We start from the raw sequence: 25908 nt of genomic DNA on the forward strand, positions 1-25908 counted from the left end.
TAACTACAACTTCACTCAATATAGTTTTATCGAATGTGTATTTTCACAAATCTATCATTACTTGTTCAACAATTTCCAAAGTAAAAAACAAAAGAAGAAGAAAAGATGGGAGACCACACTTGCCCTATGTCCCAACTTTATGTTTGGGAGGAGAGAATGGAATATGGAAATTAATATATGCATTTGCGTACTTTTATGCAATTGTGGGTTCGTGTGCATTAGTTGAAAGCCCACACAACCCACTAGGCCCAGCCTAAAATTCACCAGATTAAGGCCCAGTAGAATTACCCATTAGGACAGTCCATTGACCGGAACGAAATACACATTTTGGTAACCCGATCCATCATCTCTCTCTTTTCTGTAGGGTTTTAGTTTTACACAGATTTTCAAAAACCCTTTACAGCTGTCTACTTTAACTCGCTTCCTATGTCGCGTTTGGTTTCTGGGAAAATTAAATTTTCCTGGAAATGTTATGGAGATTTTATAGGTGGAGTTTGCTACACTCAACCCCAAGTCGCCTCTTCGTCACTTCAGTTCTGCCATTTCGTTTTCTCTCCTCGGCAACGGTATGTGTAACTAATCCAACTACCGAGAGTAAAATATTCCGGGAAAATCAACACTTTCCGGGGAAAAACAATCCCTTTATCACTCTCACTCATCAGATTGTACATTCCACCTTACTGAACTGTACTTCTGATTTGATTGCATTGAGTTTCTTTTTATGGTGTGCTAAGCAACCCAACTACTTTCATAATACGACTGCGTTTGACCACATGGTTGCTGTGGTTAACCGCCTTATGCAGCGGTATGAAACTGTTGGAGGGGTTGTTAGGGGATTAGAGAGTATTGGTTGTGTTACAAAGGCACAAACTTTTTTGCTTTTGTTAAGGATTTATTGGCGTGGGGGAATGTATGACATGGTTTTTGAGGCTTTTGAGCAAATGGGTTGCTTTGGTTTTAAGCCTAACACGTTTGCGCGTAATGTAATTATGGATGTATTGTTCAAGATTGGGCGTGTCGATGTAGCCATTAAGGTTTTGAAGGACACCCAGTTGCCTAATTTTTTGACATTTAATATTGCATTGTGTAATTTGTGTAAGTTGAATGATTTGGTTCACGTTCGGGAGGTTTTTACAATGATGTTGGGAATGGGGTATTATCCGAATGTTGAGACATTTGAGATGGTGTTGAATTGTTTTTGCAAGTTGAGCAAGCTAGTGGAGGCATATCAAGTGTTGAGTCGAATGCTTACTTTGGGCATTCCAATATCTGTGAATGTTTGGAGTATACTCATTGATGGGTTTTGCCGGTTGCATAGAATTGATATTGCGTGTAGTTTGCTGGAGAAGATGGGTAAGACTGGTTGTTCTCCTAATGTTGTAACATATACTACTTTAATTAAGGGACTTATGGAAACAAAAATGGTTGGTGATGCATTCCTTGTTTTAAATATCATGAAATCCAAAGGGTATGCCCCTGACTTGGTTCTTTGTAATGTATTAATAGATTGTTTCTCCAAGATTGGAAGGTATGATGATGCGCTTGATGTTTTTGTAAATTTTGGAAATAAAAAATTGGCACCTGATTCCTATACATTCTGTTCTTTGGTATCTACCATATGTTTGTCTAAGAGGTTTTCTCTCTTACCCAAGTTAGTCCATGGACTTGTCATAGAAGCAGACTTAGTAGTTGGTAATGCGCTTCTAAGTTATTTTTGTAAAGCAGGGTTTCCAAATCTTGCTGTTGAGTTATATAATGATATGCTTGATAGAGGTTTTACACCAGATAAATATAGTTTTGTTGGATTACTAAGTGGACTATGTGGAGCCAGAAGAATTGATGAAGCAATCAATGCTTACCATGGGATCATTGTGAATTATCCTGGTCAGGATGCTTACATCCATACTGTAATTACAGATGGACTTATAAAGGCCGGTAAACTTTATAAAGCCATTAGAGTATTTAGGAAAGCAGTTGTAGAGAAGTATCCACTTGATGCTGTATCATACACAGTTGCTATCCATGGACTTCTTAAGAGTGGTAGAACTGGAGAGGCTTGCACCATGTATAACCAGATGAAGGAGGACAGTATAACTCCCAATGCGCATACATATAATGTAATCCTCTACATTTCTTGTAGAGAAAGAGATCTTAAAATGGTGATACAGTTGCTACAAGAGATGATTGATGCAAGGGTAGAACTGAGCTACAATAATTACTTTAGGCTATGTAATTTTCTTTGTAGATCTCACAATTCTAATTCAGCTGTTAATCTCTTAATTGAGATGAGAGATCTTGGGTTGATACCAGCTAAGGCAATCTGTATGCCTTTGTCTGAAGAACATGTCCCAGGTCTGAAAGTAGATGGTGAGAGCTTATTTCTGTTAAAAGGTTATATGGAAAATGATCCATTTGTGGGCACATCTGGCTCTGAGGGCCTTTCTGACATGGCTGCTTCAGTGGGTTGAGATTGAACTGATGATACAGGTTCTTTTCCCCATAATTCAGAGATTCATTTGTATTTTTGTAAGGTATCCTGAAGGTAATATTTTTATCTATTGAGGAGAGCAGGCTATGCCACTAAGCTACAAATCTCTTGGCAGGCATCTTGAAGGTAATATTGTTATCTACGATCTCCATTCTGACTGCTTGCTTATATTTAATTTTTATTTGGTCTTCTGGATTTTTTCTTGTGATATTATGTTGTCAATTCAGGATTTTTGATGGCTTATATTTTTAAACCTTGGTCACATTGCTTGTTCAACTCAGTTAACACCAAACTATAAAAGCTTAAACTGCATCAGTTGAGATGTAAATTGTATAAAACATATCTACTGTATTTGGTCTCTCTGAATGGAAGGCTGTTTCTCAATCCTGAGACCCCTAATCTAGCACTATAATTTTGGTTATCAACTTTATTTAATTACCTTTTGTTTTTGATTTTTTTTGAGGATGAGCTAACAGAGAGAACCCCCTTACACAAAAGATTAAATTGTTAGAGTCAACTTTATGGGATCTTCCATTGAATATTGATCAAAAAGTTTTCTTTTAGAATACAAATAACAGCAGCTAATTTTCAATAACATCTTCTTCTTCTTTTTTTTCTTAGAAAATTTATGAAAATATGTGCTATAAGCTGATATGCATGAATTCTAGAATTTAAAGTATGCTCTTATAAATATTCTTCATGTGGTTAGCAATTGTAATTGTATTGTTGCAGATTGATGCTAATATTGAAGGATGAGATTGCAAGGATGGTTGAGCTTTTTACAGGATATATCCTTTAAACACTGGCTTGATGGCGATGGTAGAAGTATCTGAACAAAGGTACTTGTATCTGTATGTATTGTCTTTATTTGGAGGTGGTATAAGTATCTCAATTCCTGCAGAGCTTATGATACATTCATTCCCTTCTATTTGAATCAGGTTTTGTGTTGTAGTGCTCCAGTTATGATGTAGGAAGAGGCTCCTCAAGTTCTGCCTAGTTTGATTTAAATAATTGAAGGATGGTTCTCAGTTGAGAAAGGTCTAGATTTGCTTTACTTAAAGGGAAGGGAAACCAATAAAAAAAAAAAAAAATGAAACGAAAAAAGAGGAGAAAATCATTTGTTTACTATCCCTTCTTTAATGTAAGAAGTGAAGCTTGCATGGCATCATGTCAGTTAATAAGTATTTTAAAGGGAAACAGTGTTGTTAATGTAGTGAATGTAGTCTGCTAACCCCTTTTGATGTTCCTGTTAATAAAGTGTCCATAATGAAAATCCCTCTGTTTCATCGTCTTGACACTGAACTTTACTGTTCAGTTATGCAGTAAAACTGTTGTTCTTTGTTTATTCAGATTAGCATCTAGCATCTGCTGAGAACCCTTTCTACTTGACAAATTTGCTCCACCAGGGAAAAAAATAATGACATGAGAACCATTATAGTAGCAAGTGATTACATGAGATATCATTGGTAAACAACAATTCAGTATTTTAAGACAGGAATGAAAAAGGATGAGAATTGTGCAAGAGTTGGGTGCCTTCTTTTTTTTTTTTTTTTTTTTTTTTTAATGCCTATAGTTTTTGAGTGGGGTTAAACTTTTACAATAACAAGTCTGATTGGCCTGAGGTAGGTGCAAGCAATGTGCATTAGGAAAGTTGTAAATAAAGTCAGGATGGGAGGAAAAAATCTAATCGAAAGTTGTTCAATTGTATAGATTTCTGGAAAACTAAGTTTAAAATGCATAAGCGGTTTAATTTCATATCATTTACTTGTTATTAATTTTATAATATTGTATATTGTTGTGTTTTATAACATTTAATTTAATAGTTCTTATATCATTCTTCTTGGAGTTGTGGATCCTTTCGGTTCATGGAATTTGGAGGATATACCTAAGATTTTCATGTGGTAATCCTAGATTACCATCTCTGGTTAAAACTTTTTGCGTGAGTGTTTTTTGGGCCTTTGAAGGATGAGAATTGTGCAATAGTTTGGTGCCTTCTTTTTTTTAATGCCTATAGTTTTTGAGTGAGGTTAAACTTTTACAATAACAAGTCTGATTGGCCTGAGGTAGGTGCAAGCAATGTGCATTAGGAAAGTTGTAGATAAATTCAGGATGGGAGGAAAAGATCTAATTGAAAGTTGTTCAATTGTATAGATTTCTGGAAAATTAAGTTTAAAACGCATAAGCGATTTAATTTCATATCATTTACTTGTTATTAATTTTATAATATTGTATATTGTTGTGTTTTATAACATTTAATTTAATAGTTCTTATATCATTCTTCTTGGAGTTGTGGATCCTTTCGGTTCATGGAATTTGGAGGATATACCTAAGATTTTCATGTGGTAATCTTAGATTACCGTCTCTGGTTAAAACTTTTTGCGCGAGTCTTTTTTGGGCATTTGAAGCATGTGGGCACCACATTAGCACATAACATGAGAAACTAATCACCACCACCAAAACAGGTGGTTTTCTTATTCCTAAACCGATAGGAATCTACTGAAAAATGCCAAAATTCCAATGTAGCCCACCCCAGTCAGCTTCTTCTTCAAGTTTCTGAGCAGATAGAGCAGTGCAGCATTGTTGTTGGTGTCATGTTGCCTGATGTACTCTGCCCCTACTGCAACTATTTTCTCAGTGTCTTTGTATCTGATACCCTCTCTCTCTCTCTCTCTGCTATTTGCTTTGATTTGTAGACTTACTCAACAAGGACTGAAGTTCACCATCACCATGTACAGCTACATGGAAATAGTATGACTTCTTCATCCTCTGAATCACTTCAACTATTGTTCTTGATCACTAGCAATATTTTGATGACCTTTTATCCAGTTACCTTTTTTTTTTCACTGCATTAATTGTTTATTTTGAATGCTTGGAAATATGAAGAAATGGAACTTCATTCTCATTTCATTTTCTTGATGAAATTGGAAATATGAACTTTTGTTCTTTGTGCTGCTCTTGTTTAATTCATGAATTATGATGAGGTGCTGACAACTATTAGTTTCTTGCTTTGTTTGGTTTCTATTTTTGTTTATATTATCAATTTGTCGCTCAACCTGAAAAACTTTTTTTGGGTTTTAAATAAGTGTTAACTCTTTTAGTGTTCTTGGAGAATTGTAGATAATTTTAACTCCAATGGAGTATATAATTTCAATTGGAAATGAAAGATTTTCTGGTTCTTGTAGGCATTCTGATTTGGTTGAATCTCTTCTTTAATGTTTTGGGGATGTGGCGGGGGTGGTCTAATTTCTTTGGTTCTAAATTTTATCAAAAGTTAAATATAGAGAACAAAAATGAGGATTCAGTCAAACAGCTATAGAGGGAGAGCTGGTCTCCAGAAATGAGGATTCAGTCAAAAAAATGAAGGGGGATTGGGGGGGTATTGAGAGAGAGAGGAAACCTGTCGGATGCTTTGCTTGAAAGTACTTGTAATATTGTTGCACCCTTCCATGTGAAGGATTCCAAAGTACTTCAACATTTTATCCAAACCTGGAATCTCAACTAATTTGTGGCAATTAGTAAGGAACAAAGTTTCCATGCTTGAGATCTTCGATACATTTGGCATTCTTTCCAAAGCCGTGCAGTTTCTTGCATGCAGACTATTCAAACTTGTAGGTAAATCTGGTATTGATTGAAGTTCTCTGCAATAATCCAAACTGAGCTTACGAAGCCTTGAAAGACCAACAAGGCTTGATGGTAGGGCATGGAACTTATTGCCTTGTAGATCTAAAGATTGAAGATCACATAAACTCCCAAGACCTTTCGGAATTGTGTCATCTGATAGATCGCAGTCACTGAGACATAATTATTTTAGCGAGGACAAGCCTTGTACTGATTCCAGCAATACATTGACAGACTTGGGAATTTTACTTGGTGATATCAAAGATGAAGACCTAGGTTGTGATCCTTTGCACCCACGTAGAGAGAAATGTTTGAGGTTCTTCAGTCGGTTTATGGTAGATGGAATTGTTCTTATGGCAGTGTAGTCTATCCGAAGAGTAGTCAAGCATTCCATCTCCCCCAAGTCGTCAGTCAAATGGTCAATTTTAGAACAATCAGAAAGAATGAGAGTTTCAAGAGATTTCAACTTATAGAAACTCCTTGGCAGACTTCTAAGGTTTTCGCAACCTTTCAAATTTACCAAAACAAGATAATGAAGATCTCCAATAGATTGGTGAAGCTCAAGCAAACTGGTACAATCTTTGAGTTTTAATTTTTTAAGATTGGGGAGTCTTGAAAAGTCAGGGGTCCAGGTTAGATCATGTGAATGACTGAGATTTAGGACTTCCAACTTATTGAGCAACTGCTAAAGAGAGAGAAAATAAGGAAAGCATAATATTAGCACGTAGAAGATAAACAATTATGGCTTGATGGTTTTAAGGTTAAATTATACCTTGGGATCTTTCCAAACTTCTCTAAGATTGCTATATCGCAAGTCAATTGCAACTATCTTTCTTGGATAAAAGTTGTTTGGTATAAACTTTAGAGGGAATCCATGCCAACGGAGCCACAGTAACTCTTTGGAAAGATATTCATAATCCCCAGTGAGTTGTGCGTAATCAAGTTGGAGTAATCTCAACCTCTCCATCTTTATAAATGTTTTTGTATTGAAATTCACCTCACTTCTTGGCAATTTTAAAGTGAGCCCTTCAACTCCTTCGATTCCCTGATTAAAACAAGAACTGTGTAAGCAAATTGGTTATGTGGAAGTTGAGATATTTAAAAAAAGAAAAAAGAAAAAAAGAAATACAGACTTAACAAAACATGCATGTACCACAGAACCTCGTACTATAGCAAAAAAAAAAAAAATGTCCCATTTTTCTAATCCCTTCATCAACATTTGCACCAAACCAATGTATTTTTATTGGCATCTATCAGACACTTTCTTAATAGAATAATGTAAACCATGCCAAGAAGCTCAAAAACAATAGAACGATGCATGTTAGAAAAGTAAACAAGCGTCTCTCTTGATTAGAAATGAAGGGGATTACACTCTTGTGGCATATCATTTTTTTTTTTTTTAAATCAGTCGTGGCATATCATTGTTATGAGGTCATGCATTTGTTTCCCTTGTTAACAGATGTACATAAACAAAGTTCTGTTTTACTATTAATCTTTTTCCTAGAGGAAGTTCTTACCTCATGCAATGTCAGTATGTCAATTACCTCCTCTTGTAGCCATAATCTACTACGTTTACCAGGTTCCTTGGGGTAATTTTCACGAACAATTTCTCTTCCCATGTCTCGAAGCAAATCATGCATCATAAGCTTGTTTCTCTCATCAACTGTAAGAAGACACCGCTGAATGAGGACACTGATTCCAATTTTGGAAAAAAAACCACAACCATCCAATATTTGTACAACATAGTTTTTGTCCATTCCGATAAAGAAACAGGATATATCAAGGAATGTATCCTTCACTGTATCATCGCTTAGTGCATCATAGCTTATTCTAAGTTTTGTTTGAACTTTTTCATTGGGAATCCTTTTTAATTTATCCAATGTAGAGTTCCATTCTTGCATGCTCCTGTTGAACAAAAAAGAACCCAAAACTTCAAGAGCCAGTGGCAATCCTCCTGAATAAGCAACTACACTTTTTGAGATGTCCTCATAATCTTTAGCTGGATATTCATTTCTAAAGGCATGCCAACTAAAGAGCTCAAGAGATTCACTGTCACCCATTTGTTTAGCTCTATATATGCCATCCACTTTAAAATTCTCTAGCAACTGCACATCTCTGGTTGTTATAATAATTCTACTTCCCAAACCAAACCAGTCACGACTTCCAGCTAAGGCATTCAGTTGCCCCAACTGGTCTACATCATCGACTATAACAAGTACCCTTTTATGACGAAATCTTTTTGATATCATAATGATTCCTCTATCAACACTACTTACCTCTATCTTTCCTGTCATCTTTCCTGTCCTCAAGGTTTTAGAAAGAAGTTGTTTTTGTAGATGAACCAGACCATGTTGTTGCTTGGAAGTTTCCCTAACATTTCCAAGAAAGCTACTACCTTCAAAATGAAGATAAAATTCATTATAAATGGCTTTAGCAATGGTTGTTTTTCCCGTTCCGCCCATTCCCAAAATTCCTACCATGCGAACATCATTAGCTCCAACACATAATAGTGAAGTCATGTCTTTCATGCGAGCATTTACTCCAACTGGGTAGAGTGCTACAAATAAGTATTTGTTGTCCAGTTGTGATAAAATTACTTTAATGATATTCCGAATAAACTCAGCTTCACAACTGGAAAATATTTTGAGAAGTTAGGAATAATAGTGATAATTAATTTTCCCCAACATAACACAAGTGCCTATTCCTAACGTGGTTGAGTTGCAGATTTTCTTCTCAAAAACAAAAAGAGTCGTGGATTTTCTTTATCATAGCTTTTTCTTCTCTGGTAATACGTGAAGGTGCACTGACTATATGGTTGCTAAACCGTACTTGAGTTGCAGAATATCTATCAAAATCTTTAATGATTTGTTTCCTCAAAGAAAAATTATAAATAAAAAATCTTTAGTGATTTACTGACAATTCCTAGGTGTGGAACATGTAAGCATTGGTTTTTCGTCTCTCCTTAAAAGTTTAGAGAAGTTTAGAGAGAGTCCGAGAGAGATATTTAACATTGTAAGAACTTCAAGCCTTACTATTGTCTTGTCATACGGTAGGGACTAGAATTTGAATTACAAAAAATTCTATTCACTAAACAGATTTTGGATAGTTTAATCTTATCATAATCTTTACAATTTGATAATCTTTATTGAATAACCAATACTTAAATAAGAATAAGGACATGACCATTCTAAAGAAAATCTGCAACTCAACAACATTAGGAATAGGCACTTATGCAAGGTCAGGGATAAATTAATTAGGAAAGAGAAAGAAAGTATTGAAGGAAATAATATAAGGTTTGTGGCTATGCATTAATCATAATATATATTTTCTCAAATTAATTAGGTTAGAGCAATAAATTTATTGATGAATTGTGTTTTTCTATCCATTAGATCTTTGGGGGCCTCAGAAACAATAATTAATTAATTTTACAAAATAACTATAAAGAAATTAAAAAAACTCATTAGAAAAATGAAGATAAATCGGACAAAACAAACACTGTACGCCTGATATGGCTTGCATCTTTGCTACACCTCAGTTACAGAGAGAGACAGAGTGTGCGTGTGTATGGGTTGGGAAGAAGAAGTTTTGGCAAGCGCTAACTTGCGCATTTTGTGTGAAGTTTGGATCTTGGTCCATCAGTCTTGGGTGACTACGGGCTAGGTTCCTAGTGGGCTTTGCTCTAAACTTTTTGGGATTTCGGGCTGACCCAATAAGATATATGATAATATGTATGTATAAAATTATAAAAATGATAATATCTCTTGAAGGTTTTTGTAAATGCAATAATTAAATCAATGTCTTCTATCTTTTAATGAAGTATTCAATTTATATATATTTCTACATAAATCATGGAGAAAATAACCCTTTTTTTTTTCTTGAGTTTGTATAAAGGACACTCTCACTTACAGTTTCTATGAATGAGTAAAAATCTAACATTGTGAAATTGAATAGATTTATTTGTTTGAGTTAAATAGAAACCCTAATGGAAAGTACAATTTATATAAATGAATAGGAAATGTCATTTCAATAAATTTTAATTATAATATTATTATTATGTTTACCACCGCCTATTTAAATTGACTTTTGTTCTGTCTGTTCATAAGAACACGCATTTTGATTGAATCGGCATTTTGATTGAATCGTTACTAAGTTAGGGAGTTCCTCTCAAAAAAAAGAAAAAAAGCTAGGGAGTTGGGTTAATAATATTATAATATTATTAGACATTTACCTGTCATATAGATTCCACCCCTTCAAAGTAGCAGCTTCAGTGAGAGCTCCCCTCCACCTGCGTACAATGTCTTTATCCAACAAGTAACGCTTTTCATGTTCCACAAACGCTTGTTCAAAACTACCCATCTGCTTGCTCACATCGGAGGGACTAACATGATAGAATATAGGGATAACTCTCTGCTTCAGCCTTTTTCGGCACTCCATGATCTCCACGAGCTCATCCAAACACCACCTGGAAGACGCGTAGTCTTTGGAGAGGACGATGAGGGCTATTCTGGCCCCTCGTATTGCTTGTAAAAGCTCGGAAGAAAGATTTTCTCCTTTTCGGATCTCTTCGTCGTCTCTGAAGGTGTGGATTCCAGCCTCTGTCAAAGCGTAGTAGAGGTGATCGGTGAAGTTCTTGCGAGTGTCTTCGCCTCTGAAACTCAGGAAGACTTCGTACTCATAGTCGTCGGGGGGTTGGTTGGAAGAAGAAGAAAGTGAAATATAAAGAATGATTTTCCGAATAAACTCAACTTCATTCCTGGAAAATATTTTGAGCAGTTAGGAATAATAGTAAGTAATTAGGATTAATAGTGATAATTAATTTATCCCCAACCTAGCACAAGTGCCTATTCCTATATATTTTCTCAAATTAATTGGGTTAAGAGCAATAAATTTTAATGATGAATTGTGTTTTTCTATCCATTACATCTTTGGGGGACGTTGCCCCCGGCCCAGAAGTGCGCCATCCCTTCAATAATTAATTAATTTTACAAAATAATTATAGAAAAATTTAAAAAAAAAAAAAAAAAAAATTAAAAAAAAAATTAAAAAAAAAAAAAAAAAAAAACTCATTAGAAAAATTAAGATAAATCGGACAAAAGAGTAATTAAACGTTAGTCCTTATGAATTATAATAATAATAATATTGTTATTATTATTTATTTTTTTTGAGCTAAGAAGATAATATTGTTATTATTATGTTTACCACCACCTATTTAAATTGACTTTTGTTTTGTATGTTCGTAAGAACACGCATCTTGATTGAACCGTTACTAAATTAGGGAGTTCCTCCCAAAAAAAAAAAAAAAAGGTAGGGAGTTACTAAATTAGACATTTACCTTGTCTCCAGATTCAACCCGGAAATATTAGCAATTTCAGTGAGAGCTCCCCTCCAGATGGATACCTTGTCTCCATTTAAAAAGTAACGCTTTCCATGTTCCACAAACGCTTGTTCAAAAGTACCACTCTGGTTGCGCACATCGGAGGGACTAACATCATAGAATATAGGGACAACCAACTGATTTGACCTTCTACGGCACCGCAAGATCTCCACGAGCTCCTCCAAACACCACGTGGAAGACGCGTAGTTTCTGGACAAGACGATGAGGAATATTCTGGACCCCTGTATTGCTTGTAAAATCTCGGAAGAAAGATATTCTCTTGCTCGATTCACTCCGTCGCCTATGAAGGTGCGGAATCCAGCCTTTGTCAAAGCGTGGTAGAGGTGATCGGTGAAATTCTTGCGAGTGTCTTCGCATCTGAAACTGAGGAACACATCGTACTCATAGTCGTCGGGGGGTTGGTAGGAAGAAGACGATGAAGATGAAGAGAAGGGTTTGGAAAGAGTTGTAATGGCAGCCATGGCAATTTGGAAATTGGGGAAGAATAGCTAAAACCTAGCAGTAGAAGTGGTGTAGCACAGAGCCAAGGAGACTTTGTTGGGGTCATCACTCAAGTCAAGTCAACTACCCAAGTATTTAAATTTTAAACCCACTTTTACACGAACAATTTTGATGTCACACACTAATGCACAATTTTGTGCACAACACGCCTTGTGGGGGAGTTACGGTTGGTAGAGGAGTGTTAGTGGGAGTTACGGTTTGTGGCACCTGATCAACTCCTTCTACACTGTCCGATAAATTTTAGCCACGGTAATATTCTTCAACCATGAAACTTTGTTCTCTTATTTGATGGGTTCTACGTTTATGTGTTAATCTTATGATAAAGAAAAAAAACATCATAAAATAAATGTTATTGATTGATATCAAATATCTTTTTTTATTTATAAATAAAATATTATTTTGATAACTCAACTATCCATAAGAGTTTAATTTCATTTATAATATACCGTTAGATATTATACTAGTTCCCAATGTTAAATATTATACTAGTTCCCAATGTTAAACCGTTAGAATTTTTTCCTTTCGCCTTTGCTTTTCTTTTAGAAATAGTGATTTTTGCATGAAATTACTTTACTCCCTCCCTGGCTGACTCAACCCATAGTTATTTTTTCTGAAAAATTATAATATACCCTCTTGCTATGGAATTATATAATGACATACTTGATAGAGGTTTTACACCAGATAAATATAGTTTTGTTGGATGACTAAATTCGCTCTGAGGACCTTTCTGATGTGACTGCTTCAGTTGGCTGAGATTCATCTGTTGCTACAGGTCCTTTTCTCTATAATTCAGAGATTCATCTGTATTTTTGTAAGACATCTTGAAGTTTTCTTTTTCCTTGATAATTCAATAGTTACAACCCTCAGGGGATTCAAACCCTCTTTCTCCTAATAATGGTGAGCAGGATATGTCATTGAGCTACAGATCTCTTGGCAGGCATCATGCAGGTAATATTGCTATCCATAATCTCCATTCTGCCTACTTGCTTATATTTAATTTTTATTTGGTTGTGATATGTGTTGCCAATTCAGGATTTGCGTATGGCTTATATTTTTAAACCTTGGTCACATTGCTTGTTCAACTCGGTTAATACCAAACTATGAAAGCTTAAACTGCATCGGTTGAGATGTAAATTGTATAAAACTTATCTACTGTATTGGTTCTCTCTAAATGGAAGGCTATTTCTCAATCCTAAGACCTCTAATTGTACTATAAATTGTTTATCAACTTTATTTAATTGCCCTTTGTTCCTTGCAAGTTTTAATTTATTTATTTGATGACAAGCTAACTGAGAGAACCATTTATACTATAGTATACAAAAAGGTTAAATAGTTAGAGTCAACATTATGGGATCTTCCATTGAATGTTGATAAAAAAAATTGCTTTTAAAATACAAAGAACAGAAACTAATTTTCAAAAATTCTTCTTTTTTGCTTAATAAATTTATGAAAATATGTTCTATAAGCTGAGATGCATGAGTTTTAGAATGTAAAGCGTGCTCTTATAAATATTCTTCATGTAGTTGGCACTTCTAATTGAATAGATTTATTTATTTCCATTTCATTTATTTGTTGCAGACGGATGCTGCTATTGAAGGATGAGCTTGCAAGGAGGGTTGAGCTTTTTCCAGGATATATCTTTTAAACACTGGCTTGATGGAGATAGTAGAAGTACCTCACCAAAGGTATTTGCAACCTGTATATTTTCCAAATTATAGGAAAAAGTTAATTTTCCTCAATTCCTGCAGAGTTTAAGAAACATTCATTCCCCTTCTATTTGGCTCAAGTTTGTGTGTAGTGCTCCAGTTATGATGTAGGAAGAGGCTCCTCAAGTTCTGCCTAGTTTGAGCTAAATAATTGAAGGATGCTTCTCAGGTTAGAAAGGTCTGAATGTCTTTTACTTAAAGGGAAGGGAAGAGAAAAAAAAATTAAAAAAAATTAGAAAACCGTTTGTTCCCTATCCCCTCTTTAATGTGGGAAGTGAAGCTTGCCGGCGTCATTTCTAATAACAAGTATTTTGAAGGGAAACAGTGTTGTTAATGTAGTGAATGTAGTCTGCTAATCCCTTTTGATGTTCCTGTTAAGTGTTAATCAAGCATCCATCATGAAACTCCCTCTGCTTCATCGTCTGGACACTAACTTTATTGTTCAGTTATGCATTAAAAGTGTAAAACTGTTGTTCTTTGTTTATTCAGATTAGCATCTAGTATCTATCGAGAACCCTTTCTGCTTGACTATTTTGCTCACCAGGAAAGAAAATGATGCATGAGAACCCTTTTAGTAGCAAGTGATGACATGAGATAGTGTTGCTAAACAACAACAATACAGCATTTTAAGAAGGGAATGAAAAAAGGATGAGAATTGTGCAAGATTTGGGCACTTCTTTTTTTTTAAGCCTATAGTTTTTGAGTGGGGTAAACTTGTACAATAACAAGTCTGATTGACCTGAGATAGGTGCAAGTAATGTGCATTAGGAAAGTTGTAGATAACGACAGGATGGGAGAAAAAACTCTAGTAGAAAGTTGTGCAAATGTATAGATTTCCGGAAAACTTAAGTTTACAACGTATAAGTGATATAATTTTATATCATTTACTTGTTATCAATTCTATAATATTGTATATTGTTGTGTTTTATAACATATCATTCTTCTTGGAGGTAGTGGATGATGTAATAATCTAATGGTTCCTAGGGGCCCTTTGGTTCTTGAAATTTGGAGAATATTCCTAGGAATTTCATGTGATTATCTCAGATTACCGTCACCGGTTAAAACTTTTCATGTGAATAATTTTTGGGCATTTGATGCATGTGAGCACCACATTAGCATATAACATGAGAAACTAATCACCCCCACCAGAACAGGTGGTTTCCTTATTCCCAAACCTGTAGGAATCTACTGAAAGACATAAAAATTCCTTTGTAGCCCACACCAGTCAGCTTCTTCTTCAAGTTTCTGAGCAGACAGCAGTGCAGCATTGCTGTTGGTGTGATGTGTTGCCATTGCGTGTGCTGCCACTATTTTCTCAGTTTCTCATTCTTTGCATCTGATACCCTCTCTCTCTCTCTCTCTCTCTCTCAATGTTAGTTATGGCTTTTGTTCTGATATTATGTCATTATTTATCTGCTGTTTGCTTTGATTTCCAGACTTGCTCAACAGGGACTGAAGTTCACCATCATCATGTACTGCTAGGTGGAAATGGTATAGCTTCTTCATCCTCTGAATCACTTCAACTATTGTTCTTGATCACTAGCAATATTTTGATGAGCTTTTATCCAGTCACCTTTTTTTTTTTTTTACTGCATTAATTGTTTATTTTGAATTCTTGGAAATATGAAGAAATGGAACCTCATTCTCATTTTATTTGCTCTTAAATTGTCTCTGATTGATGAAATTGGAAATACATGAACTTTTGTTCCTTGTGCTGCTCTTGTTTATTTCATGAATAATGATAAGGTACAGACAACTATTAGTTTCTTGCTTTGTTTGGTTTCTATTCTTGTTTATATTCTCAATTTGTTGCTCTACCCAAAAATGTTTTTCTTGGGTTTCAAACAAGTGTTAACTCTTTGAGTGTTCATGGAGATTTGTTGATAATTTTAGCTCCAATGGAATATATAATTTCGAGTGGAAATGAAAGATTTTCTGGTTCTGGTAGGCCTTCGAACCTCTTCTTTATTTGAGAATTTTTCAATAGCTTTCTTAAATAATCTGATTTTTAATCATACATGTTTTATTTATGAAGACTCTGTGATAAAAACTTGAAGATTTGATTGGCTAGTTTCCATACTTGAGGACTTGAACATCTAGCTTCTAATACTTGAAGAATTGAGGGAAAGAGTTGAGTTCAATTGATGGTGACCATGTTGTTGCATTTTTTTTTTTTGGACAATTGATATTGTTCGACTTTGTATGCAATAAACTTTGTTCATTTATTTAGGGGGATAAGGGAAATTGAATGATGATTGAATCGTTGGGACTTAAAAATTTTTTTTTTTTTTTGGCAAATTGTGGGTCGGTATGCTAATTGACAAAATTTGGACAATGTCCTACTGGCTATGTTGTTTTTCTGAGAAAGCCTAAGCAAATTGAAGGTGGGTATCCACTGTGTTCAATTACAAATGTTTGGTTTGAGAATCCTGCAAGATACTAATAGTATATTGAGCAAGTCAATATTCTTCCAAACTGTGAGCATATAAATCACCCACTAGAATTTAATGGATCAAAAATTCATATTATGGCTTGTTACAATGCAAAAAGTGCATGGTCCTTGGCTAATCGCCCTTAGCTGAGGCGTTCGGAAGTATTTCATGGATACTTGGTAGACACATTTGGAGCCATTTTTAAGAATAATTCACAATTCTGAAGGATCGGGTTCATTGTTGCATGGCAACTAAAAACTGATGTCATTCGGTACTTGGGCGAAGAAGAGTGGAGGGTTCCAGCACATAGGAGAATGAAGAAGAGTTTTTGGTTGGATTTACTCCTCAAGGCTGTGAATTTACCATGTTAAAGTTTGAAATACTGTAGAGTTGAAAACTACAAGTGGTTAATGTTGTGTGTCTATTTTATGAAATACAAAGCTCAAAATACTATATTTTTCTTTTTCACTTCGCTTCACTTTATTAAGTACACAAGAGCTACATAAACAAGGTGGAGTAATATCCTGCCATGTCAACAAACATGATAGCCTGATATCAGCATCCACTCATATATTTGAACCACACCCAAACCAAGTACTAATTGCAATTCAAAATGTGACCCAGTTCATTGCCCGAATTAAGACTCCGTTGCATGCATTCGATTGCAATCCCAAAACAGAATCGAAGTTTTATTTTTTTTCCATGGCCTAGCCCAATGATGTCAACCATCCTATCACTATTATTCTGGATGGGTCCGAACACCAAAACATGATTATGTTCCTAAAATCAAATGTAGAAAATTGTGGCGTTTTGTGACCGATTCAATATCCTAGCCAATTTGAAAGACAAATGAATCTGATGATGCTTTTGCTGCCAAACTTGAAGATTGGAACAACATTCATGCTCCTTAAATCAACAATCTCTTACCGAGGCAGCTGGGGACTTCCTTGCCATGTCGCTTTGGGATTCCATATCAAGATCGACAAAATTTGTTAGATATTGAGCCAAGAATCAAGTCAATCCATTTTCGATTTTTATGCTTACACCTCTACTTTGCGGGAACAATTGGAAAATGTAGATCCATCATTGAAAGATGCTGATGACATTACTCTCTTTGCCTAATACCATGATCTTCATAAGTTCATGAATTTCATTATGGCCCTTCGGAATGATTTTGAGCCTACATGGGCCTTATGCAGTTATGCTGCCTTTTCTGTTCCCTCAAGTAGCAATTCCAAATTCATTGATTTTGCTTGTTGCGACTATATGACCTCCGGCTCTAATGCCTCACTATTTATTTTTCCCACAAAACATTCTCAAACTTCTAGTCTTGTCATTTATATTATTGATGGTTTAGTCACATAGGGTCTATTGCTTCCTCTAGCTTGTCCATTTGTGATATTGATTCACCAATTCTGTCCATTACTAATCTATATATATATATATATATATATCTAAAAGCAGATATATTTAAAAGCTGAAGCTGAGCCACATAAGCGGCCCCTTAGATAATGGGGGCAATGCCCCTACTCCCAAATTTTTTTTTTTTAAATTAATAGTATATATCTTGGTATTAATTTTAGCAATCTTGTTTAGTAAAGTTATCATTTGCCCCCCTTAATAATATCATTAATTATTTTGAGAGTAATGTTGTAGTCACAAAATTTTCTACAATAATTTTACAAGTTGTTTTTTTTTTTTTGAGAAGATTTTACAAGTTGTTGAAATAGTAAATTCTTATTAGTTCATATATGGGCACACCATTTACATAACTTTTTGACATAATAATAACTACTAACCACATTAGCAATTTATAAAACATTTGTAACTCGAGCATTTTCCTCCTTTCAAAAGTTATAAAAAATTTATAAATTTAAAATATAAAACAAAATATTCAAGACCAGGAAAATTAGCCCAGCAATGAAAATTACCAATAGCAAAAATATTAAAAAAAAATTAAGCCCAATTAACCAATTTTATCAAAAATAAACAACTCGACCCTATTAAAAAAATTTAACAAAATAATTTTGTCATTATCTAACAGTACGCATCAAAGACACCTAAAAAAAACTTTAGCTAATAAACAGCAGAGCTGGCGGTCAGAACCATTACATGCAACAGCAGCAAAGCTACCCCCCTAATTCCAAGTCCTTGGTCCATCCCTCAACCCCCCCTAATGCTCTAGGCAACTAGGCAGCTTTGCTACCTGCCCCCCTAATGATTTTGAGCCTACACAGGCCTTATGCAGTTTTTTTTTTTTATTAAGTTATTATCTTTTTTGTTCTCTTTAATTGTTAAATATTATCCTATTACATTATAAAGATAGTATATAAGAATATAATGTTATTTTATTACATAACATAACATGACTTTGATAATTTGGTGTTTATTGCTATATATTTTATTTTTTTCTCTTTTTTATTCTCATCTTATTTTAAATTCAACCATATCCTCCATATCATTAAATTATTTATTCTTTTAAAAAATAAACATATAATATTTTAATTAAATTCAAATAAATAAAATTTTTCTTATAAAGTATCCTCATGAAAAGTTGCAATGCATCAAAGGAAAAATGAAATACAAAACACATACCAATTTAGAAACACTAAATTAAAATTAAAAAAAAAAAAATTAAGCAGGATATCAAACCAAACATAACACAAACAAACTAATAGTTATGAATATACTAATTTAATTTGAGGACAAAAAAATTGAATGAAAAATAGATGAATAAACGTTACAATGAGAGAGAGAGAGAGAGAGAGAGAGAGAGAGAGAGAGAGAGAGAGAGAGAGAGAGAGAGAGAGAGAGAGAGAGAGACGTTTATGGAGAAGAAAAAAAAATACAATACAAAGTTATATATAGTAGATGAAGAAAGATAAAATAAAAATAAAAGAAACTAAATGTCAATTAGTAACCGTTAATTGAAAATCAAAGAGGCTCTCAGGGTGAGTAAAAAATAAAATAGAAATGATTGTATTGAGAACATTAAAAACTTTATAATGCAATAAAATCAATTGTTACATTCACATAATTAAATCAATAATCAACAACTAAATACAATCATACATCTTTCTAAAAAAATAAAAAGAAATACAGTCATACAAAATTAATCGAACTCTAATCAATCCTATCATAACTAAAAAATGAGATGCTCTCTAGTAATAATAGAAATTACATAAGAAATCAAATTAACAATTTTTATAATCCTATTTTTTAACATTTCATTAAATCTTTATATACATATATATATATATATATATATATATATATATATATTGTGAGGGACGAACCTCTCCTTTAGAAGGTATTGTCTGCTTTGGGTGAAGACCCTCACGGATTTGCTTAATCCCACATCGGAGAGAGACGCCTCCCACCTTCAGCTTATAAGTGCTGGGCCAAAGTGAAGGTGTACTATCGTGTGTGTGATCTGTGAGGGTCTTCACCCAAAGCGGACAATACCTTCTAAGGGAGAGGTTTGTCCCTCCACGCACACATATATATATCCTTAAATGTTTATAATATTCATACACTTTGACTTTTAAAAATCGAATGTACACCTTAAAAACTATTCCGCAACTAGTTATCACTAATACATTGCTCTTTCCACTCCTTATAAGCATCATACTTATCATGAGGCTAGTGTTGAACTTCCTTGGTGGCAAGCTATGTGTGATGAATTTGATGCTTTCATCATACTACACTTAGGACATGTTGTTCCTCTCTCTCTCTCTCAAACTTTTAACACTAGAGATTTAAAAAAAAAATGCATTTCCAAGTTTTACCATGAAAAAGGAAAATGGCTAAAAATATCTCTTAGTTATTAGCAAAAGGAACGTCATGGACATCTTGTTACAAATTCAAGGAGAAAAATAGACATGGTGTTACAAATAGCTCACGCATGTATAGATGACAAATGATTAGCAAAAAATGTTTATCTTCGATTGAGATAAAGACGACCTAATAAAAATACATTGAACGTGACTTTGATACCAAAAAAAAATCATGAAACGCAATTGACTTGCGAGTCCATTATGTGTTCTTCTTTTTATTGTGCTTTTTACCTACTACAAATGACAATAAGTTTAAATTTGAGCTTTCTATCTTTATTCCTCAGCTACACTCATCTCGGTATTATCTTCACACTTCAATATTTTAGGTTGTGTTTATCATCGAGCCAACCATGACTTGGTCCTGCCTCCTCATCATGAAGTCCTCTCTCAAACTGCATAGGCCAGGCCTGATCTTTAACATCCTCTTTGTCACTAACAACAATGGTATCCTCATTTGATGTAGAGGCATAATGAAACATTGTTCCATCAAGAACCCCGTCATATATTAGGCTGACCCCTATCTTCTTAACAATGAATCTAGCCCCAAAATCTACAATAACCTCTACTTCATCACCATCCTCCAAATTGAATTTACGTTTAGAAATGTTGCTCTGCCACATGTGATCTTCGGGGGAGATTTCTACATCAATTGTTGCTGGCCTAGAGGTTTGGATTGTATTCTTGGTATAATTGATAACTGAAATGCTCGGAATATCTGGGGATTCTATCATGTCATTGTTAGGACATGATGAATAAACAATGCATACCACAAACCCATCCAAATTACAATAAATAATACTAGGCACTTCAAAACATACCGAGGGCCCTTCATCCTTGATGAGTCCTAAAAATCATTAAGGTTGTCCATTAATATGGACAACCTTGCATCATTAGTAGACCAAAAGATGTAACCGTTCAAGGCACATANGACAACCTTGCATCATTAGTAGACCAAAAGATGTAACCGTTCAAGCACATTCAACACATTAATGGCGACCATTACTCATCAGTCTTAAACGCCCATCAATACGATGACTGTTACACATGGGTAATAATCACCTCCAATTATGTATAACAGCTATCCAAATCACCTATAAAAGGGACAATCCGTTCTCACTTGTGAAGGTATGTCAAAAGCTACAACAAAACACTATCTAAAGATGAGAAATATAGGGTGATACTAATTTAAGCATCGGAGGCTCCCCCATCGGGCACAACCCGTTGGTCTCTTCGATCTATCTCTCTTTATCTTGCAGGTCCTACAAGATCGTTTAAAGCTCTGGATTGGACGAGTGATCCAACTGACGATTTTGGCATCATCAGTTTGGCGCCGTCTGTGGGAAGGCGATTAGTCATCTAGCTCTTCCTGTAACAAAGGGTTCACTCGGTTCAATCTAGAGTACCTCATGGGATGAGACTCAATGATCATCTCTTTACTCTACCCATATCTAGTCATCTAAAATTGGGTTGAGATGGGAAAGATAAAGAGATATTACCAAGGCACCATCGTCTTTAAAACACGAATTGTCAGCCGAATGAATAGACGATGGTGAGAGAGCCTAGATCCAAGGTCTCAAATCTGTTGGCCTCTAGCTTGAGGGTTTGGTGGAAAGACGCCTTCAATGATGCCATTACCAATGAAAGTGTGACTTCCAGCCCCAAGACATGATTGGGTTGGTTGATGATGACGTAAGAACTTCACAACCTGTGACCTTTTAAGCATGACAGAGTACACACGACAACCACAAAAATTGAGCGACTTTGGTAGACCTCGCAGGAATGGCCCAGCTCCTAGGCCTTAAGGTAAGATGTGCCGTTTCTCATCTTGTTATATGATCTTACATCATCTTGTTAAAAGATCTAGAAGTCTAAAAACATAATAAACCCATCTAAAACTTTAGAAACACAACAGAGGAATTGACTCTATTAAGTATCCTTTTTTTTAAAAGAAAAAAAAAAAGTGATTGAAGGTGGTCATATAATTTTTAGCCACCCAAGTCAAATATGATGAAATTACCATAGGAGAAATTTCCTTTCTTAGTTTCACCAGTTCCCCATTGTTTTTAGTTTGCATGAAAGGTGGAACCAGACTTCAATAGAATATAATTGCCTTACCAAAATTGTGATCTTAAATATAGGCGTTAAAAAAAAAAAAGGGTAATGAATACCTTGATTGTTATAAACCGCATCAGTCATACCGGTCTCTTTGAGATCCTTGCCATTAAAGCCAAATATTATTATACATCATGGCCTAATTGGTATCCTAATTTGTTAAGGATACAACTGTAGCTACAACTGTAATTGCCGAGGAGAGTAGCTGATGTATATTTGAATTTGTATAGCTTAATCATATTTTGAATAAGATAAGATAAGATAGAATTAGGCTTGTGATGAGATAGGATTAGGATACAGTAGAATCACTTTTGAATCTGTATCTTAGTGATCGATGAGCTAGAAGTATATCCATCCAAATTGGTATATCTGAATTGTATTTTGAATTGTAACAAACTCTTCTATATATATGAAAATGCCTTGAACCGTGTGGGTAAGGCTTGGAAACATTTTTCAATTATCTGATTTTACATAATTACAGCCAAAAAAGGGTTTTACACCTTTACTACATTTCCTATTATAACACGATGAGATCATTTTGTCTCTTTATAGCATTAAATAATTGGTATACTGATAGCATCTTGGTTGATATTCATATATTATACCATTAATTATGGCTTTTTATTTCACTACTTTTTCCTAATGCATCTTGCTAAGATATATATATATATATATATAAATAAAAATAAAAAAGAAGTGAAATATTATTGCACTGCCAAAGATAATAAATCTTAATTTTCAACGTTAGAGAAAGTTGAAGCCAAAATTTTGTCTTACTGAAATTATATCATAATTTTAGAGTTTAGACACTAAAGAGGCTGAAGTCAGATTCTACTATCTTACCAAATTTAGAAACACTAAATTTGGAAATTATAGAAAATCCAATAAGCCTGGCTGTGGGCCAACCTAATCAGTATTAGGTAGGTGGAAGCCAACGATAATGAATATTCTATTTTTTCTGCTACAATTGCACCTTGTGAAAACTGTCATGATTTATGAATGTTTGGCAAAAACGTTATATATACATGTCCAAGAAAACTAATCTTGTAGCAGTCCTCTATGAGATTGAAAACATTCACAAAAGAGATATATAAAAAATAAAGTTGACTGCAAAACCACATATGGTGACGATGTGTGATCTAGAGATGATGAACAATTGTTAAAGAGAACTTGTCAAGAAGAACCGACCAAAGGGGAGATCAAAGATGGAAACATTCTCTTCAAACTGGAATATTGCCCGAAACCCGTCAATTATATGATCGGCTAAGGTTATGAATTTATGGTGCTTAAGTATTGCAATTAAGGACCATTTAAGGTAAAGGCTCTCAACCTCCGTTATTTTTATCAAATTTAAATATTTTAATTTTCGTTATTAAGGAAAGTAAAGTCAACTTTAATTGCTTTGCCAAATATCAAAATCTTGATTTGGACATTTAAAAGCATTGAACCATATTTTATTGGGCTTGAATTCCATTTAACAAGAGATGTCTAATTATTTCTCTAAATTTAAGGAGAAATCTTATCAGAATATAAATTTACACATAATGTACATGACCCACTATTTTAAATTTTCCCAATCATGCATGCTACTTTGACTTTGAGAAAGAACACGTTTTTGAGTTGTTACATATTATCATACAATCTCCTCTCATAATAGTATCAAGGTATGTGCATATGAGTTCATTAAACAACAAAGACATAGCATGTTATACCAAAATGGTTTGGCAATGTTATGCGTTGGGGTTTTGATTTTTCCTCCTGTATACTAGTCCAACATACTTTTACAATTGATGCATAAATCCCACCACATGGTTTCATGAAATCTTTAGTGGTCTTTGTATGCTAAAGCATCATGCTTTCATCGAGCCACTACACTCCAGTGCTTGATTTGAACAAAATTACACTTCATTTATATAAAAATCAATATTAAGCCCCAACGAATTTTATGCATTTGTGATTAATATTATTTGTGAATTTCTTACTTGAAAAATATTGCTCCAAGTTTAACACTTTGCTTAGTAAAAGTACTAAACTATTCACTAGTGTAACTAGAATAGCTTGATATGCACTTATTTCTTTCATTCTACTCTTTTATTTTAAAGAGTAGCAGTGTCTTTTTGGGACCACTCTATAATTTCATACATAATCTTCTATCATGAACAATTTACCTCATCACTATCCATACATTGGTCTATAAGTTTCTAAATTTTGTTCTAATAAATTAGACATGAAATTTTATGAAGATTTCCATTTGGGACTAAGATTAAGCCCAAAGGAAGAAAAATACAGGTACAAATCATGACAAGCCATTCTTTTGGTCATCATCCAACAACAAATGTACCTTTCATGTTTGAACGTGGGCAAAACCTTTGGATATATCTACATCTTCAAATAGTAGGAACAAAATATAGCAATGATGCAGCCCAGTTCTTGGTCCTTAAGGTCAGAGTTAAACATTTCTTTTTCCCTTTTAATTCTCCTAGTATTTGCAACAACGATTGAAGTCAAGTGTTAGGCATAATGACAAATATCATTATTGCCAAATAAAAAACCTAGCTGTTTAAGAAATTTAAAATTGTTTACCATGATAAAAATAATGACTGTTTGTCATAATGGCAAATATCATTAAACACACCGAATTCCAACACTCTTGAACACTTTACCAAGTGTTATTCAATTGCACGAGAATAGGGTAATAGTTATGAAAATGATTGTTGGAAAGGCAAATTGCTAAATTACAAGATTAGTACAAACATGCACAATTGACCCAAAAGGCTAGATAATTTCTTGCTAAAGTTAAAAGGCTTGACTAGTAATATCTACTCTAGCTAGTGTGTCCTATTTTAGACTTTTGATCTCTAGCTGATCAATTGATCTTAAGTTCGTCCATTTCTTTTGCTATTCTACTATCGCCAAAACAAAGAAAAAAGTGGAAATGGTTGAATCACCTATAGAGCATGCGCTTCATACATAAAAAGAAATTCCAAATTTTCTAAGGAGATGTCATAATTTGACGAAGAAAAACTCTCAAGAAGAAAACAGAAATATAGCTAAAAGTTGTGAAAATTCCATCTACATCACAAATGCCGAGTTTAACTCCTGTAAATTATGGGTGCTACAAATCCAACAAAGAAGAGCTCTATAAGTAAGAGTTCAATGACGAAGAGTTCGTCAAGAAGACTACAACAATGAAAAGACCAAGGTATGTACAAAATAGTATTGAGATTTAAGGTCTTCTATTGAGGTAACTCATTTCTCTCTTTCTTTTTTATCCATGAGATTATTTTATTGAAACTAAACAAATATCAAGCTCGCATGATTAATACAAATGTGTATGTAGAACATGTTGAGAATATTGCTATAAAATTGTTACAATTATCATAATCAATATAACTATATTATTAGTAGCATATGTTTCATCGTCATGAATTTGGGAAGTTCTATTAAGTTTCCTACACTTAAAATGCTAGATGATCGTGTTCACAATATGCTCATGAATTTAAGTCTCAATAAATTTCCGCTATCTCCATCAACTCACCAAAATCTTCTTAAATTGCTTTAAAAATTATATACGGTGCAAGCACCTAACAAAGACTAGTTTAAAGAAGCATATGGTCAAATAGCTTCAATCCTTATACTTCTCTATGATTCATATAGAATGCACTTTGTCTTGTGTAGCATGCAATTGCACATTTGTACATTGTCATGCAACTAGCACTATTGAAGTGACTTAAGTGTACAATTAAAGAAGAAGAAAGAGGAAATTGCTATTACAAATGGCAATGACCATAGTCATCAAAGCACGCCAAAAAAAAAAAAA

At 34.2% G+C, this 25908-nt stretch overlaps 2 protein-coding genes and 2 long non-coding RNA genes across 10 annotated transcripts; 2 read left to right on the forward strand and 2 right to left on the reverse strand.

The window, feature by feature from the left end:
• The first annotated feature begins 378 nt into the window (after window positions 1-378).
• LOC112006453 (putative pentatricopeptide repeat-containing protein At1g16830) lies at window positions 379-3778 on the forward strand. Its single transcript, XM_024038726.2, has 3 exons — window positions 379-2614; window positions 3221-3327; window positions 3427-3778. Exon 1 carries the CDS (start codon window positions 468-470, stop codon window positions 2466-2468), a length of 2001 nt encoding a protein of 666 aa, XP_023894494.1. The 5' UTR covers window positions 379-467; the 3' UTR covers window positions 2469-2614; window positions 3221-3327; window positions 3427-3778.
• A 111-nt stretch (window positions 3779-3889) lies between these two features.
• On the reverse strand, window positions 3890-11962 carry LOC112006452 (disease resistance protein RPV1). 2 transcript variants are annotated; one of them, XM_024038725.2, is made up of 5 exons: window positions 11439-11962; window positions 10335-10859; window positions 7624-8737; window positions 6879-7151; window positions 3890-6788 (listed from the first exon to the last, which is right to left on the reverse strand). In XM_024038725.2, exons 1-5 carry the CDS (start codon window positions 11960-11962, stop codon window positions 6291-6293), a joined length of 2934 nt encoding a protein of 977 aa, XP_023894493.1. In that variant the 3' UTR covers window positions 3890-6290. The 2 variants fall into 2 exon arrangements, with proteins under 2 accessions (XP_023894493.1, XP_023894492.1); XM_024038724.2 differs by having other exon boundaries at window positions 3890-6791.
• A 106-nt stretch (window positions 11963-12068) lies between these two features.
• On the forward strand, window positions 12069-17436 carry LOC112006455 (uncharacterized). 6 transcript variants are annotated; one of them, XR_010627639.1, is made up of 4 exons: window positions 12069-12950; window positions 13581-13687; window positions 13790-15652; window positions 15744-17436. It is a non-coding gene; the product is annotated as an uncharacterized LOC112006455 (long non-coding RNA). The 6 variants fall into 6 exon arrangements; XR_010627640.1 differs by lacking the exon at window positions 15744-17436 and having other exon boundaries at window positions 13790-13886; window positions 15145-15476; XR_002882354.2 differs by lacking the exon at window positions 15744-17436 and having other exon boundaries at window positions 13790-13877; window positions 15145-15476.
• Window positions 17437-19943: 2507 nt separating this feature from the next.
• On the reverse strand, window positions 19944-21354 carry LOC112006456 (uncharacterized). Its single transcript, XR_010627649.1, has 2 exons — window positions 20911-21354; window positions 19944-20857 (listed from the first exon to the last, which is right to left on the reverse strand). It is a non-coding gene; the product is annotated as an uncharacterized LOC112006456 (long non-coding RNA).
• Window positions 21355-25908: the final 4554 nt, after the last annotated feature.

This window comes from Quercus suber, unplaced genomic scaffold, assembly GCF_002906115.3.
Source record: "Quercus suber isolate HL8 unplaced genomic scaffold, Cork oak 2.0 scaffold_3B, whole genome shotgun sequence".
NCBI lineage: Eukaryota > Viridiplantae > Streptophyta > Magnoliopsida > Fagales > Fagaceae > Quercus > Quercus suber.

Bases quoted from the DNA above. Each gene is read 5' to 3' on its own strand.
- LOC112006453 (XM_024038726.2), top strand. From the start codon at position 468: ATGTTATGGAGATTTTATAGGTGGAGTTTGCTACACTCAACCCCAAGT.
- LOC112006452 (XM_024038724.2), bottom strand. From the start codon at position 11,962: ATGGCTGCCATTACAACTCTTTCCAAACCCTTCTCTTCATCTTCATCG. The intron at 10,860-11,438 runs GTAAATGTCTAA...AATATTTTCCAG, and splicing joins GGGTTGAATCTGGAGACAAG to GAATGAAGTTGAGTTTATTC. The intron at 7,152-7,623 runs GTAAGAACTTCC...TGTTTTAATCAG, and splicing joins ACATACTGACATTGCATGAG to GGAATCGAAGGAGTTGAAGG.